The 14,685-nt window shown below is 48.1% G+C and overlaps 1 protein-coding gene across 1 annotated transcript in view; it reads right to left on the bottom strand.

Moving 5' to 3' along the window:
• The window catches only part of NEDD9 (neural precursor cell expressed, developmentally down-regulated 9), a 53,277-nt gene continuing 39,761 nt past the window's right edge, over positions 1,170 to 14,685 (bottom strand). Inside the window, exons 3-7 of the mRNA XM_018039015.1 lie at positions 12,045 to 12,146; positions 11,030 to 11,131; positions 8,832 to 10,049; positions 6,541 to 6,630; positions 1,170 to 3,798 (exon numbers count right to left, since the gene is read on the bottom strand). Coding sequence (XP_017894504.1) covers positions 3,289 to 3,798; positions 6,541 to 6,630; positions 8,832 to 10,049; positions 11,030 to 11,131; positions 12,045 to 12,146 — 2,022 coding nt within the window. The 3' untranslated portion in view covers positions 1,170 to 3,288. The remainder of the gene's footprint in view (positions 3,799 to 6,540; positions 6,631 to 8,831; positions 10,050 to 11,029; positions 11,132 to 12,044; positions 12,147 to 14,685) is intronic.

Consider the following 14,685-nt stretch of genomic DNA (forward strand, 5'->3'; position numbering starts at 1 on the left):
CTTTTTTTTTTTTTTTTTTGCTAGCTGCTTGGCTTGTGAGATCTTACTTCCTGATCAGGGATTGAACCTATGCCCCCTACAGAAGCTTGGCATGCTAACCACTGGACCGCCAGGCAAGTCCTTCACATGTCTTCTTTTGTGAGATTTCTGTTCAAAATTTTTGCCCAGTTAAAAAATTTAGTTATTTGTATCCTTATTCTAATACATATCTTGGGCTGTGAGTGAAGTGAGTGAAGTCGCTCAGTCGTGTCTGACTCTTTGCCACCCCGTGGACTATAGCCCACCAGGCTTCTCTGTCCATGGGGTTCTCCAGACAAGAATACTGGAGTGGGTTGCCATTTCCTTCTCCAGGGGATCTTCCTGACCCAGGAATCGAACCCACATCTCCCGCGTTGCAGGCAGACGCTTTAACCTCTGAGCCACTGAGGTGGTACAAGTCTTTTGTTGCTGTTTGTGGTTTGACCTTTTGTTTTCTTAATGGTCTTCCTAGAAAAGTTTTAAATTGTGATGAAGTTCAATTTATCAATTTTTTATGATTTATGTTTTTTGTTCTTCCTAAGGAACTCTTGTCTACCTAAGATGACAAAGATTTTTCTCCCGTCATTTTCTTCTAGAAGTTCTAAAGCTTCATGTTCAGGTCTATTATCCATTTGAGCATTTGAGTTAACTTCCATGTAGAGTGTAAGGTAAATATTCCACTTTTTCCATGCAGAGATCTAGTTTTTCAAGCACCATTTTTTTTTTCCAGAAGACTTTCCATTTCCCAATAAGCGCCTTGACACTTTCTTTGGAAATGTTTATAGATGTGGGAAAAGAGTATATTCAAGGTATATTCAAATAGTTTATCTGTAACTATCAGTGGGATAGCAGAATGAAAGTGGGCCAAGCATTAAAGATAATTTATGTGGTTATGAATCTATTTTCATCGAATATAGTTTTCTTTTAAATATTTCTTAATGTCTATTCAAGAATGCATTGAGCAATTCTCTTTGATTCTAAAATGACATCAATAGTACATTCACATTATGACAGCAGATACCATCCCACCTACCATTTAAATATTCAGGCTTCCTGGTGAAGAGAAGCCTTTTTCCAGACATTTGGGTTTGGTAATGCTCACAAATTCCAGAATTTTCTTCAAATGCAATACATCCCGAAGTGACACAAAATGAATGAATAGCTCTCAATTTTATTCAAAAATCCAGATCTATAGTATTAATAAACTCACCATAATTCAACTTTCTATGTTAGGCGTGCCAAATAAGCTAACATTTAACTGTGTGACAAAGAAAGAAATGGAAAAAGAAAACCCAAGGCCTATGAAAACAGACATCCAAAATTTTAATGATTTAAAAATAGCCTCTACATATAGTATGGGAAAGAGATTAACACAGATTGAACATTTTGGTTTTGAAAACATGAAATGTCACCTCTTAGCATAGAACAAGTCATCTCCTAAGAAATACATGATACAATGAAATCTACAAGGACACTTTTTCAAACTCATTGCTGATTTTTAGCAACCCCCTTCCTCCACACACACTTGCTTGTCCTACAGCAATCTGACTTCTTTTGGCAGAATAGAATGTTGAGAACTACAACACTGGTTCTGAAAAGCACCTCCTGGATAAGTTTTACTGATTTTTTATTTAATCCCACTTAGATCATATATCCTTCTCTCCTAAATCCTCTCCTGTTCCAATAATTTGGTTGTCTAAAGCAAGCAAGCTTAATTAAGTCAAGGCATATATTGCAAATCAAACATTTTCCAATTGACTGGAGTGGGATCATTAAATGAAAACTGGACTGATAAACCATAAATAACTTGCTTCTTGACTTGGTGATATGTGAATACATTTACCCATTGGGTTGGAAGGGTTTCATCTGCCCCATGATGAATCCAATGGCTTGTGATGCATTTGTGCTGTGCCAACCCCAGCATGTATCAGAGGATAGACTGTGGAATGGATGCTGTGCTGAGCTGGGGAACAGTGAATGAGCTGTTCACAGGGTCATTGGGCAGACAGAGCTGTAAAGCCTAGATGGGCTCCTGACAGCTGCTCTGAGCGCTGGGTCTGCGTGTGCACGTTTTAGGGAGGGTACAGGATCAAGCCACGACTTCCCCTAAGAGTAAGATTGTAGCCTGGCATCTCTAACCTTCAGGTGATTGAGGAACTGGCCAGCTTCCCTCAGGTACCAGGGATAGCAGCACCGAAGAGGATGATGACAGTCAGACAGGCCTCTGCTTACAACTTGGGTGGAACCGTCCTTCTTTTGTGGATGATCATTGCCCAATGTGTTTTTAGGAATTCCTGCTGCAAATATGCTTTTTTGCAAATCTGAAAATGTCCTTTGGAAAATCTCATGGCCAGATTACTCATAAATGCCGATGATCAAAAAGCCCTGGGGATGGACTTCCTGGGTGGCCCAGTGGTTAAAGACTCTGAACTCCCCATGCAGGGTGCATAGGTTCCAGCCCTGGTCTGGAAACTAAGATCCCACATGCCACCTGGTGGGGCCACAAAAGAAAGTCTTTGGGGAACACATGGTCCCCTTTTGTTGGGACAGCGTCCTGTGTTGAAACAACCCAGCGCTAATCAGGAAGCGGCCTCAACACACGTGTCTCTCCTCTGGCACCTAATGTGTCAGAGTTTGGGTTAAGATATATCAAGACTTTCTGAAACTTTCTAAGAGGGTTTTTTTTCAACCAGAAGTGAGGCATCTTGCAATAACATGTCCGAGACGGCCAATTTTGGAAGGGCTTTCAAAAAGGAAAACAAGGTATTAACCCGCCTCCTTATGGAAGGTGAACACTTGCAAATACACTGTACTGTGTGTCTCAGACTTGGGAGTGACAGGCTCGGAACAATCACGAGTATATGTAGAGCAATATTGCAACCAGCTGGTAGGTTTTTCTAAAAAGAAAATGCAGCATTGGGAGGTGCCTCCTAAGGTGCTTCTTATCTCATGGTTCTTAATGGAATGTATCAGACAAACATCTACAAACGAACGTGAACACGTAGTCACACACACGTGGATAAGATTCTGTACAATTTGTGTCTCAGATGCTTATGTGTATACATAAGAACAACATGGGGGGGAGAAAGCCACACACCACCCCCTTGGAGTTCCCTGAATTTCTGAATGCCATCTAACCCATGAAATGTGAAAGTCTTTCACTTTTATACAAAAATATCTACAAAAATAGACAAGATTTACAAAAACCAGAGAGTGTTTTCCAGTTTTCCTCAGTAACCCAAGGCAGTGCTCCCCTTCCTGCATCTCCGCTCAGAACGTGGCCATCTCCAGCAGAGAGCGCTTGAAGAGCTGTGCGTTCCTGGACAGGTCGGTCACCTGGTGGACCATCTCCTGCAGGGCGGGGGTACTGGGGTAGTGGAGCGCGGCCGTCTTGGTGGCCAAAACTATAGTCTTGAGCTGCTCGCACAGCTGGTTGCTGGAGTTCATCACTTTGTTGCGAACGTCCTGGGCGGCCACCTGCCGGGTCAGCGTGTCTCCGATGAACACCAGTTTGTGGGCACTGAGGATGACAAACTTGCTGTGGGCCACGAAGATCCTCGGGGGCTGCGCCGAGCTGAGGCAGCTGAAGAGCGCGTCGATGGCGTTGAGCAGGGAGATGCAGTGGGTCTCGCACTGGTCATAGTAGAAGCAGAGGAGCTGCCGGTCCTGCGCGCTCACGCCGCTGCTGGTGGTTGGGAGGCTCTGGGACGGCTTCCACTTGGAGATGTCGTTCTCCACGGGCTTTGTGATTTCTTGTTCCAGCAGCTGGAACTGACTCAGCTGTAGGGGAGAAAAAAAGTTAGTTAAGGACAAGGCGGTGTGTGCCGAAGTGGAAACTAACCAGGGCTTGTAGCTGTAAGGCAGGGATGTTCATGTCAGGTGGTTTTTTAGATGCCAGGCCTTGTCAGGTTGCCTGGCTTTCTTGAGTTGTAAAATGCAGAGGTTGAGAAAGAGGATGCCTAAGGAATCCTCCAGCTCTGACTTCTGCAACTGGACACGATTGGTCTTTTCTGTCCTCAGAAGGGAAGGCAGGGTAGGGTTTCAACCCAGCTCCCTTGGACAGCAAAGAGATCAAACCAGTCAATCCTGAAGGAAATCAACGCTGACTATTCATTGGAAAGACTGATGCTGAAGCGGAAGCTCTAATACTTTGGTCACCTGATGGGAAGAGCCAAGTCAATGGAAAAGACCCTGATGCTAGGAAAGATTGAAGACAGGAGGAGAGTGGGGCAACAGACGATGAGATGGTTGCAGTCAAATGCTCTACCACGGAGCTACACACCCTGATGAAATGGTTGGATGGCCTCACCAACTCAATGGACATGAGTTTGAGTAAACTCCGGGAAATAGTGAATGATACGGAAGCCTGGCGTGCTGCAGTCCTTGGAATTGCAGAGTCAGACACGAATGAGCGACTGAACAACAGTTACCTACGTCTTTACGAAGGTTAAATGAGTTAACATTTGCAAAGTGCTTAGAATAATGTTTGGTATTATGTAGGCTCTAGGTAAATGTTTATTGAGTGGTGGCCAGGGAAAAGCAAATGTAGGGATCTCTTTGTCAAGTCAGCCACTGATGTTGTTTGCTCCTTCTAGAGGAAAGCCTCAACTTTGTCCCTTGCAGACACTTACATAAAAGATAATCCATGACCCTTTTTTATTTCTCCTACTCTTTCTGTCCAGATTTATAAATGTCATTATCCAGCAACACAGGGATGACTAATGCATATAAATAAGGCTTCCCAGGTGACTCAGTGGTAAAGAATCTGCCTGCCAATGCAGGAGACTTGAGTTCGATCCCTGGGTCAGGAAAATTTGCTGGAGAAGGAAATGGCAACCCGTTCCAGTATTCTTGCCTGGAGAATCCCATGGACAGAGGAGCCTGGTGGGCTACAGTCCATGGCGTCACAAAGAGTAGGACACGACTTAGCAACTAAACAAGAAAACAACAAATGCATACAAATACACGTGCACTGCAGAAGAGATCTTCTCTAAAGGATCTGAACACTGATTGGGCTCATAACACCTAGACCCTCAACACTGTCTAAAGGAAGGGACCTCAGCCCAGGTCAGACTCAGTGTTAACTTTCTCCCTTCTCTCATTGCTCCTAGATGGTGTATTATTTAAAACGCAATGATAATAATTTCCAGCTATTGCACCAAATGTCGGGAGAGACTCTCTTCGGCATGCAAAGACTATCCATCACTGGAGTTTAGGAGTCAGTCAATCTTCTGCCCTCAAATAGGGTTGAGTCTGAGCATGGCTAACCTCACCCAGCTTCTCCCCTGAGAAACGCACAGTGAGCTTTCCTTTTCCTTAGACTCTGGTTTCTTCTTAGGAATTACTATGATTCCAACAAGTCCCCTAAAGCCCTGCAGTCTTAACTTGGCCAAACGCCAAAGCAAATATAAACAGCGTGATGCTTCAGCATAGTTAGCTTATGCTTTTCCAAGTATGTTCATAAACATATCATCTCATTAGATGGAGGGGAGAGGGATTTTCTCACTTTATAGAGAAATAATTGATGTTTGGGGAGATTAAGTGACTTGCCTAAGGTCACATAGTTGGTTGGTGAGGCAGCACAGATTGGAACTCTGGTTTCCTGAGTTCTGTGTGCTATTTCATGTCACTGGACACCATTTCAGTTCATCTTAAAAGGCCTAGAAATCCTCGATCCATTTCTCACTTTTTTTATGCTCTTACATTAGCAATACCCATTATTATTTGCCGCACTCATGCCCAACTTTTGCATGAAAGTGCCTTGCCTGAAGCCCTTAGTAAACGGACTAGGATATATTTTGAAAACACTGAATCCTGCCCTCCAACCCTTTGACTGGACCTAGGATAGCCAAGCCATGGGCTTGTGTGGGAGAGACAGAGGGAGAGGGGAAAGGAGGAGACAGACAGACAGATGGATACGGCTCAGACTTTCTTTTGGGGGGTATTTTATAAACCACAGAAGGAGTTATTAGCTTAGGAAGCCGAGATGAAAACCTATCTACAGAAAAGACTTTGAGTGGCCGTTTATGGGTTCTGTAAAAGTTCCAGGGAAGCCAAATGAGTAGAGAAGCAGAGGAAACTGCCAGCAAACAGAGGCAAAAGAAGTCAATTTGGAGAGAAGCAAAGGAAGCCAGAAAGGAGACGGAATGGACAGTCCTATTTCTTTCGGATGTGGCTCTACCTTCATCTTCTGCTCTTGAGCTCTCCCATTAGGGCTTTACTATAAAACCCACTTGCTTGGGCCAGTTTGAGTGGGTCTTGCTCCTTGAGACCAACTGCCTTAACCCAAACAGTCCTAATGTGTTAGACGTACAGGCTTGGCCTGGAAAGCTGCTATTTGAACAGAGTGCAGGTACACCCAGCTGGATTACCAAGGCCATAAAACCTTCTTTTTGTTCTTATACCCTATTTATGCTAAAGGGTACTGGAAGGATCAAAATCACGATCTTTTGAAGCCGTACCTTTCTAATTAAATGGGAAATCTTTTCAACACTGAATAGTTTTTGTTCCAATTGAACGTACCTGATGATGTTCCAGCTGCATCTTATTCTGTTTGATGATATTTTCTTTTTCCAAGAGCTCTTTCTGTTGCCTCTCAAACTCCTCCTTCCCCTATTATTTTTCAATGTAAAGAAAACATTACATCACCACTATGATTCACTTATGCTAACAGCTTTATTGACAAACATACAAACTCTCTGCTACTTTCCACTGCTTTGGAAACTTCCTGCATGACCGGTTAGGCCCTGTGAACCCCAGCTCTCATCCGGACTTCCAGAGTCACTGTGTAGATCAGAAGTGAAAACTAAGATCAATTTCTATATGGGGCGCCATGCTCTCCGCTCCACTTTACCATTTTTGTAGGACTATTCATGACCCCAACTCCCCCCAACCTCCTTATGCAGTGCTTTTTCTCAGGGTTCTTTTCTAATAGATCATTTGCAAGCCCATAAACCTCCTGCTCAGTTGCTTCAGTCGTGTCAGACCCTCTGTGACCCAATGGACTGTACCCCACCAGGCTCCTCTGTCCATGGGATTCGCAAGACATGAATACTGGAGTGGGTTGCCATGCCCTCCTCCATGGGATCTTCCCAACCCAGGGATCGAACCTGCACCTCTTATGTCTCCTGCATTGGCAGGCGGGTTCTTTACCACTAGTGCCACCTGGAAAGTCCCAAAGTGAAAGTGTTAGTTGCTCAGTTGACCCCATGGACTGTAGCCTGCCAGGCTCCTCTGTCCATGGAATTCTCCAGGCAAGAATACTGGAGTGGGTGGCCATTCCCTTTTTCAGGGAATCTTCCCCACCCAGGGGTAGAACCCAGGTCTCTAGCATTGCAGGCAGATTCTTTACTTTCTCAGCCACCAGGGAAGGTCTAAAGCCACCCTGCAGGTCTAAATGTGGGCCACATTACATTTCTAGTCTCTTCAAATTATGTGCAGCTCTACACCAAATTAGTATTTTCCAAAATGCAGAGCTGGTCAACCAGCTGGGTGAATGGCTTTTGTTGTTATTGTTTGTTTGTTATCTTTTGGCCCAGCCACATGGCATGTGGGGTCTTAATTCCCTGACCAGAGACCGGAGCTGTGCCTGCTGCATTGGAAGTGCCAAGACTTAACTCCGGGACTGCCAAGGGGAGTCCCCGGGGAGGTGTTTAATGCCTCCATCTACTCTCACCCCACACTGCTCTTCAGCACAAGGTGTGGCTCTGCTCTCTCCTCCCCCTGCTGCACACAATGGAGAGGTGTTCAGTAATCCTTGGGACAATCCATGGCTGTCAGTCAAATGAAAAGAATAGCGGAATGAGATAGTAAGCCAAATTCTAAATAACGGATCTTGTAGAATGTTTTAATTCCCTGAAGGGAAAGGGCAAGCTGTCATGATCCTGGGTCAATCTGGTAGGACTGTCACTTGTAGGAGGCAGATTGTGATGGCCTGATTTCCCATAAGCAGGTTAACTTCTAGATCAATTGGTAAATGCCCAGTGGTCTTCAAAGTAAGTCTACGGTACGGTTAAGTTTCTCTGTGAGTAATTACACACACACACACACACACACACACACACAGTACAGAGCTAAAGGTAACTTAGAAAGCTTTCTAGTGCAGAGGATTTTGAATCTTTTTTTCTAAAACATTGAAGCACCCCGCTCCTCCTCCTTTTTTTATTCTTCAAATTAAATATCCTGTAGAACCATATAGTGAAATGTGAATATAAGTGGAGCTGGCCTGACTATTCAAGGACCCAATGCTCTACTTGGGACTTCCCTGGTGGCTCAGCGGTAAAGAATCTGCCTTCCATGCCGGAGCCACGGAAGACTTGGGTTCGATCTCTGGGTTGGGAAGATCCTCTGGAGGAGGGCATGGCAACCCATTCCAGTATTCTTGCCTGGAGAATCCCATGGACAGAGGTGGCTGGCGGGCGAGGGTCCATGGGGTCACAGAGAGTTGGACACGACTGAAGCAAATTAGCACTATCCTACTTGGGTCGGGGGTGGCTGGTCTCTTCCTGCTTGCCTGAGGCATATCAATCAGATCTAATTTAACTCTAGGCTCCATCCATTTGGCAAATGAGGAAGTCAGGTGAGTTTACGTAAGTTGGTGACACAGTCAGTGTCCTGGAAGTCTAGAGGCCTCTGGACCCTCAGACCAGTGTTCTTCCTACTGGACACCACCACCTCCAGATTGTGAACCACTAACCGTGTTCCTGAACCTTTAATCGCGGTCTCCACTTCAATGGTCTAGTCTACATCTTACGGGTGTGAGCCCCAGGCCCCTGCATGTGAATATCCGGGCCTTAGGAGTCTGGAGTCTTTACCTGCAGGTGGACATAGTCATAGTCATCCATCCAGCTCCTTTCAGAGCCATCGCTGCTGCTACAGTCGGGGGGCTGCTCCTTGCCCAGGCTGGGGGGCAGTGGCTTGTTGAGGGCAGGGGCCTTGTGGTCCCCGGCGGGCAGCAGCTGCCCTGGGGAGCCGGCGGGCGGGTACTCGGTGGAGTTCGTGACGCTCTCCGGCCCGCCCTTCCCAGGGCCGGGTCTGAAGAGGGCCTCGGCGTTGGTGCTGATGGTTGTGGTGAGCTGCTTGGCGTCGTCCGGCACGGTCTTGGCCACCATCACGAAGCGGTCCAGGCTGTCCCACTTGTTGTGGGGCTTGTGGACGGCCAGCACGTTCAGGGACCAGCCGCACTCGCTCAGCTCGTGGCTGGTCTGGCTCAGGATTTGGTGGGAGTCCTCCAGCCTCTGGAGCTCGCGCTTCACCTTGTGGTGGAGGGCGAGCTCGGGGAGGCAGGCGGCGTTCGCCGCGGCGCCCTGCGCGAAGTGCAGGTAGTCCCTGAGGGCCAGCTCCACCCTGTCCACGGCGGTGCGGACCCCGTTGACGTGCCGCTCCATGTAGCCGTAGCTGCGCCAGTCGGTGGTGACCAGCGCCATCAGGCTGGAGACGGCCCCGTCCAGGGCTTGCTGCAGCCGGAGCAGCCGCTCGAGGGCTGCGTCAGGGTCCAAGAAGAGCCTTCTGTCCTGTGCCGGGGAAGTGGACAGCGAGGACTCCTTGGAGGTGGTGGAGGACGTAGACATGGTGCTCCGCGTGCTGCCCGTGCTGGAGAAGGACAGCCGGTTGATGCCGTCCACCACGTCCGCGGGACCCTTGGCTTCCGGCGGCTGGTGCAGCGGCACGTCGTACACCCCGTCCCTCTCTTCCGGGCTGGCCTTCTCGCTGGTCTCTGCTGGTGCTTCCAGAAACTGGACGCCCCGGGGGATGTCGTAGGCATCGTTGTTCTGGGAGCCCACGGCTGGGCCCGGCTGGGGGGCCGGCTGGGTCAGGGACGCGCCGTGTCTCCGTGGGGCCAGCTCAGCAGCTCCGGGGGCGTCGCCGTTGTACTTAGGGTGCAGATCCTTCCCCAGGGGCTTGGTGCCCGTTGGGGGGATGTCGTAGACGCCCTCGGGCCTGCCCGCTTGTCTCATTGGAGGCGGAAAGTCATACTCTTTCTCCCGGAGCCCGGCCTCATCTCTGTAGCCGGAGGGTGGAGTGGAGTATCCCTGGGAAGCAAGCGGACAAGGACGCTGTTATCTGCGGAGCTGGTCTAAGCGGCAGTGCAGAAACCGCGCGGTGCGTCCCCACGAGGGCCAGCGGTCCTCGCGGGTGCTGCTCCCTCCCCTCTCCTCCAGGCACTAGGTGTTTCCCGAGGCTGCTCTCGCCCCCACCCTCTGTCGAGGGCGCCCTCCCCTGGACACCCCGCTGCCCTGTGTGGACCCTCCTGTCTCAGCTGCTCTCGGGGTTCCTGGACCACGTGTCAGGAGACCCGAGGTCTCCTGCCAGACCTGCCAGCAGGGGTGAAGCTCAATCAGCTGCTAAAAGGGTCTGAGATGCAGTTCCCTCTTATGTGGAATCAGGATAACTGTACTTCCTGTGCTGGCGTAGCCCACAGTGACTCCAAACTTGTATGCGTGTGCACAGCCTGAGTCATCTGTGACGTCCTGTATAAACATGAGCCATGTGACGTATAGGCTTCCCTGCTCACTCAGTCGGTGAAGAATCTATCTGCCTGCGGTGCTGGAGACCTGGGTTCGATCCCTGGGTCTGGAAGATCCCCTGGAGGAGAGCATGGCAACCCACCCTCGCCAGTATTCCTGCCTGGAGAATCCCATGGACAGAGGAGCCTGGCGGGCTACAGTCCATGGGACTGAGAAGAGTCAGACACGACTGAGCGACTACACCACCACCATAGGACATACATGAGTTGCTTGCCAAACAGAATCGATTGCTTTTCCTTCCTACTGGCTCGCCTTATTGACTGCCCCATTTTCTTACGGGGAGGGGGTTAAACATGGAATCCCTACAATCGTCTTTGTTGTCTCTTCTTACCCCCTGGCTCCCCTTCCCTCCCTGTTCTTGCACACAAAGACAAGTTTTTTCCTCTTTGGATTATCTCAGTGTGTGCAAACTTACACACACACACACACACACGCGCGCGCGCGGGCTCCTGCAGCTTTGGCAGCTTCTGCAGTAGCTCACTTACCCCTTTGCTAGGAGGGATGTCATAGACCCCTTGAGGCTTTATCTCTCCCACGGGGACAGAAAACACGGGGCCCTTCACAGAGGATGGCGGGATGTCGTACACCTGGGGAGAAACACCTGAGTTAGCCAGCATGGAAATACTTGTCATTTTTATGCTTTCTTTTTTTAAATTTACACATCTATTTTCGGCCGTGCTGAGTCTTTCTTGCTGTGTGGCTTTTCTCCAGTGATGGCGCGAGGAGGCTGCTCTTTAGTTGCCATGCGGGGGCTTCGAGTTTTGGGGGCTTTTCCTATTGCAGAGCCCCGGCTCTAAAGAACAGGCTTGGTTGTGGCTCACGGGCTGAGCTGCTTCGTGGCACATGGGATCTTCTGGGACCAGGGATCGAACCCATGTCTCCTGCACTGGCAGGCGTTTCTTTACGACTGAGCCACCAAGAAAAATCCTACTTGTTATCTTGTTATGTACTAAGCTTTTAATGATGGATGTGTTTACCAGGTTATGTATTCCCTTGCTCTTTGGCTGAATTCTATGTAATAAAAATTGATGGAATTTTTCAATTTGGGGTCCTTTGACTTAGATTGAGTATAAAAATGATCTTAGGTGAAAAAAAAATCTGCACCGTGTGTACTTTATTAATTTTTAAATTAATTTAACGGTTTACGGCTGCATCACACAGCATGAGGGGATCTTGGTCTCCTGAGCAGGGATCCAACCTGTGCCCCCTGACCTTTGGATCTCCAGGGAATTCCCAACACTGTCTGTACTTTAAAGTGTAGTTTAAACTTCACGCTCCCTGAGAAAATGATAAGCAAGAAAAGCTTTGTGAGATCAAAGCCTCGGATTCCTTAATGAAGCAAATCCAGAAAACAAGTAATCCCGGCCCCGGATAGACAACCTAAATAAAGCTTCACATGAAATGTGCAGATTCTGTGAACTTCCCTTTCCTCTGGAGCCCAGAAGGAAAGCTGCCCCGAGGTGCCCCGTCCCCGGTGACGACCGTGTTCTTGGTACGCACCCCGTGAGCCGTCTGGAAAGGAGGGACATCGTAGACGTCCTTTTGATATCTGGTCGGGTACTCGTACACATAGCCGTGGCTTGTCCTAACCGGCGTGATCACCTGTGGATGGCAAGACACGAGTTAACTTCCAAGCCGAGTCCTGAGGGCATCGCAAAGCCTCGTAATTAGACGCTCCGCCCCCATCTCTCCCCATCTAGGGAAAAAAAGGAAGAGGGAGGAGACCAAAGGAAGGAGACGAGGAGACACCAAGCCAGTCAACTTCCAAGTCCCTCTTGAATCCCAGGGAAGAACCAGGCCCTGAAATCTCTCTGCCTTCCTCATGGTAATAAAATCACCTCAAAGGTGGTCAGACCAAGTCCTGATTCCCAAAAGGTACTTGAAGAGAGCTTCCTTTCTCACTTGCTTCAGTTGGGGCCAACTCTGCGACCCCCTGGACTGTAGCCCATCAGACTCCTCTGTCCATGGAATTCTCCTGGCAAAAATACTAGAGTCGGTTTCCATTTCCTCCTCCAGGGGATTTTCCTGACCCAAGAATTCAATCTGCATCTCCTGCACTGCAGGAGAATTCTTTGCCCACTGAGCCACTGAGAAGCCCCCTTGAAGGGAGACTTGTGTTTAAATTATGAAAGTCCCAGATCAACCCTCTGGAGCACAGCATAATGAAAATAAAATAAAATAAAAAAAAGGTGTGTGTGTGTGGGTGCTCTGAAACCATTTGTAAAGTGAATAATGTAAATAGAGTTGAGCCACTTAAAATTCCTCTCATACCTTCCGCAGGAAGCCTCTTCATCTGACGTGATTATGATTACAACTAAAATTCCATAGGCCACGAATTCCATAGGTTTATGAAACTAAAGCTTGCACACACTGTCCTGAGAAGCCTCCAGGAGCTTTCATGCTAAAGAATGAAATGCATGAAATATTGAGTCCTGGAGCCGACCAGGAAGAGAGTTCAGGTCTAATCATTTTCCCATTTCCACCAGGAAAGCAAATGTCCAGACGGTGCCCACGACCAAGTGATGTCAGATGTCAGACACACTCATCGCAGCCCAGCATCTGGAACTAATGTCAATGAAACAAACCTCACCCGCCAGGCTTGTATTTTCGTATCTACACGCCCCACTGTGTCCTAAGCATGGGTAGAGAAATGACTGGAACTTAAACTCCTTTGAAAATATATTTAATCCCCCACAGAGCTTCTAAATGACTAGGGTCTTGTATCTGCCTCACCCCTGTGGGGCGACATGCTAACAGCACCCAGCTCAGTATTGTCCGGGACATTTGTGAGAACAGACATCACAGATTAGGAAGAGCTGGTTGTTCCCTGAGAAACCATCATCGTTTATCCTTTCTCTAATGTGAAAACTCTGGCGTCAGGCTGCCTACGAAAGTATGCGAAAAATGCTCATATCCATCTTACCCTGAAATGGGTGGAACTCAGCCAAAAGCGCCAGTGCCCTTCTCCCTGGGGCCTCTAAATGCCTGGGTTCAATTTGCTCTTTAAATCCCTGGTGCTTGTAGCTGATTATGTCTTGCAATGAAGGTAAAAGAGATTAGCATGCAGCCACCAGCCCAGCCCATCTCTCCACTGCCTCGGGTTTAAAAAAGGAGTCTCTTGCTTTAAGGTTTGTTGGCACAGAGCATACAGAACCATTTCAAAGTGGCTACTGTACCGTGCAGAGCAAGTCGTCTTTTTTAAAGCAGGATGCTGGTCGCCCAAGAAAGATACACTGTGTTCCCCATGCCCTTAGATGATTTTTTTTTTTTCTTCACTCACTATTGTCCAGGAGAGACATGAAGTACCTTCTCTTCCTCTATCTCATCAGCTCCTCTATTTATAGTTCTGTTTTGGCTCTTTAATAGAACCTACTCACAACCCTGCTTTTGTTCAGTCTACAAGCTTCTAAGAGTGGATTCTATCCAAGGCTGCCAAGTTAGTAATAATGCTAATGGAAAATCAAGGCTGGTTATGCTGAAGGCCAGCCGAAGGGTTTCATCTTTAGTTTGAAAAATGGAGGGGGGCTGGGAGATAGATGGGGTGGTGCTGGTATCTGAAAATAGCCCTTGGTACATGTAAACAGGAGGCGCCGTCTCAGGAAGGCGGACGGTCCCTGGCAGAGAGCATCCGAGCTCCCCAGTATTTAACGCCTCACTTCCTGACAAATGTCACTGAACTCCTGCGTGCTCCCTCTTTCTCATTTAGAGGATGCCTGTGGTCATCTTTTTTTTTTTTTTCCAACTTTGCATTCCAAACCAGTCATTTTCTTTGTTTATGCATTAAAAGAAACAGATGGTGAAAACCACAGGGGCAAAAAGCCAACAAAATACAGCCTCCCTCGACGTGACCATCCAATTCACATCGGTTCTCAAATGGCACGGAGAGGGGACCCGGGCGTGCATCTGGTCAGACGCGGGTGGAGCATAGCGTGAGGTCCCCTGTGCCGCCTGGGAGGACGAGGAGCTGGACGCCTTCCCCTTCTGGACCGTCTCCTCCTCACCCCACTGCTTGGGTCACTTTCATGCCAATTGCGTGTTCTCTCCTCAGAGCAAAGTGCTGACTGTTCTGTACCTTACAAAGTATCCAGTTTTGTGGTTTAAAAGGCCAGTTTCTCTCTGCTTGACAAAGTCCACAAAAACC

This window comes from Capra hircus, chromosome 23 (assembly GCF_001704415.2).
Source record: "Capra hircus breed San Clemente chromosome 23, ASM170441v1, whole genome shotgun sequence".
NCBI lineage: Eukaryota > Metazoa > Chordata > Mammalia > Artiodactyla > Bovidae > Capra > Capra hircus.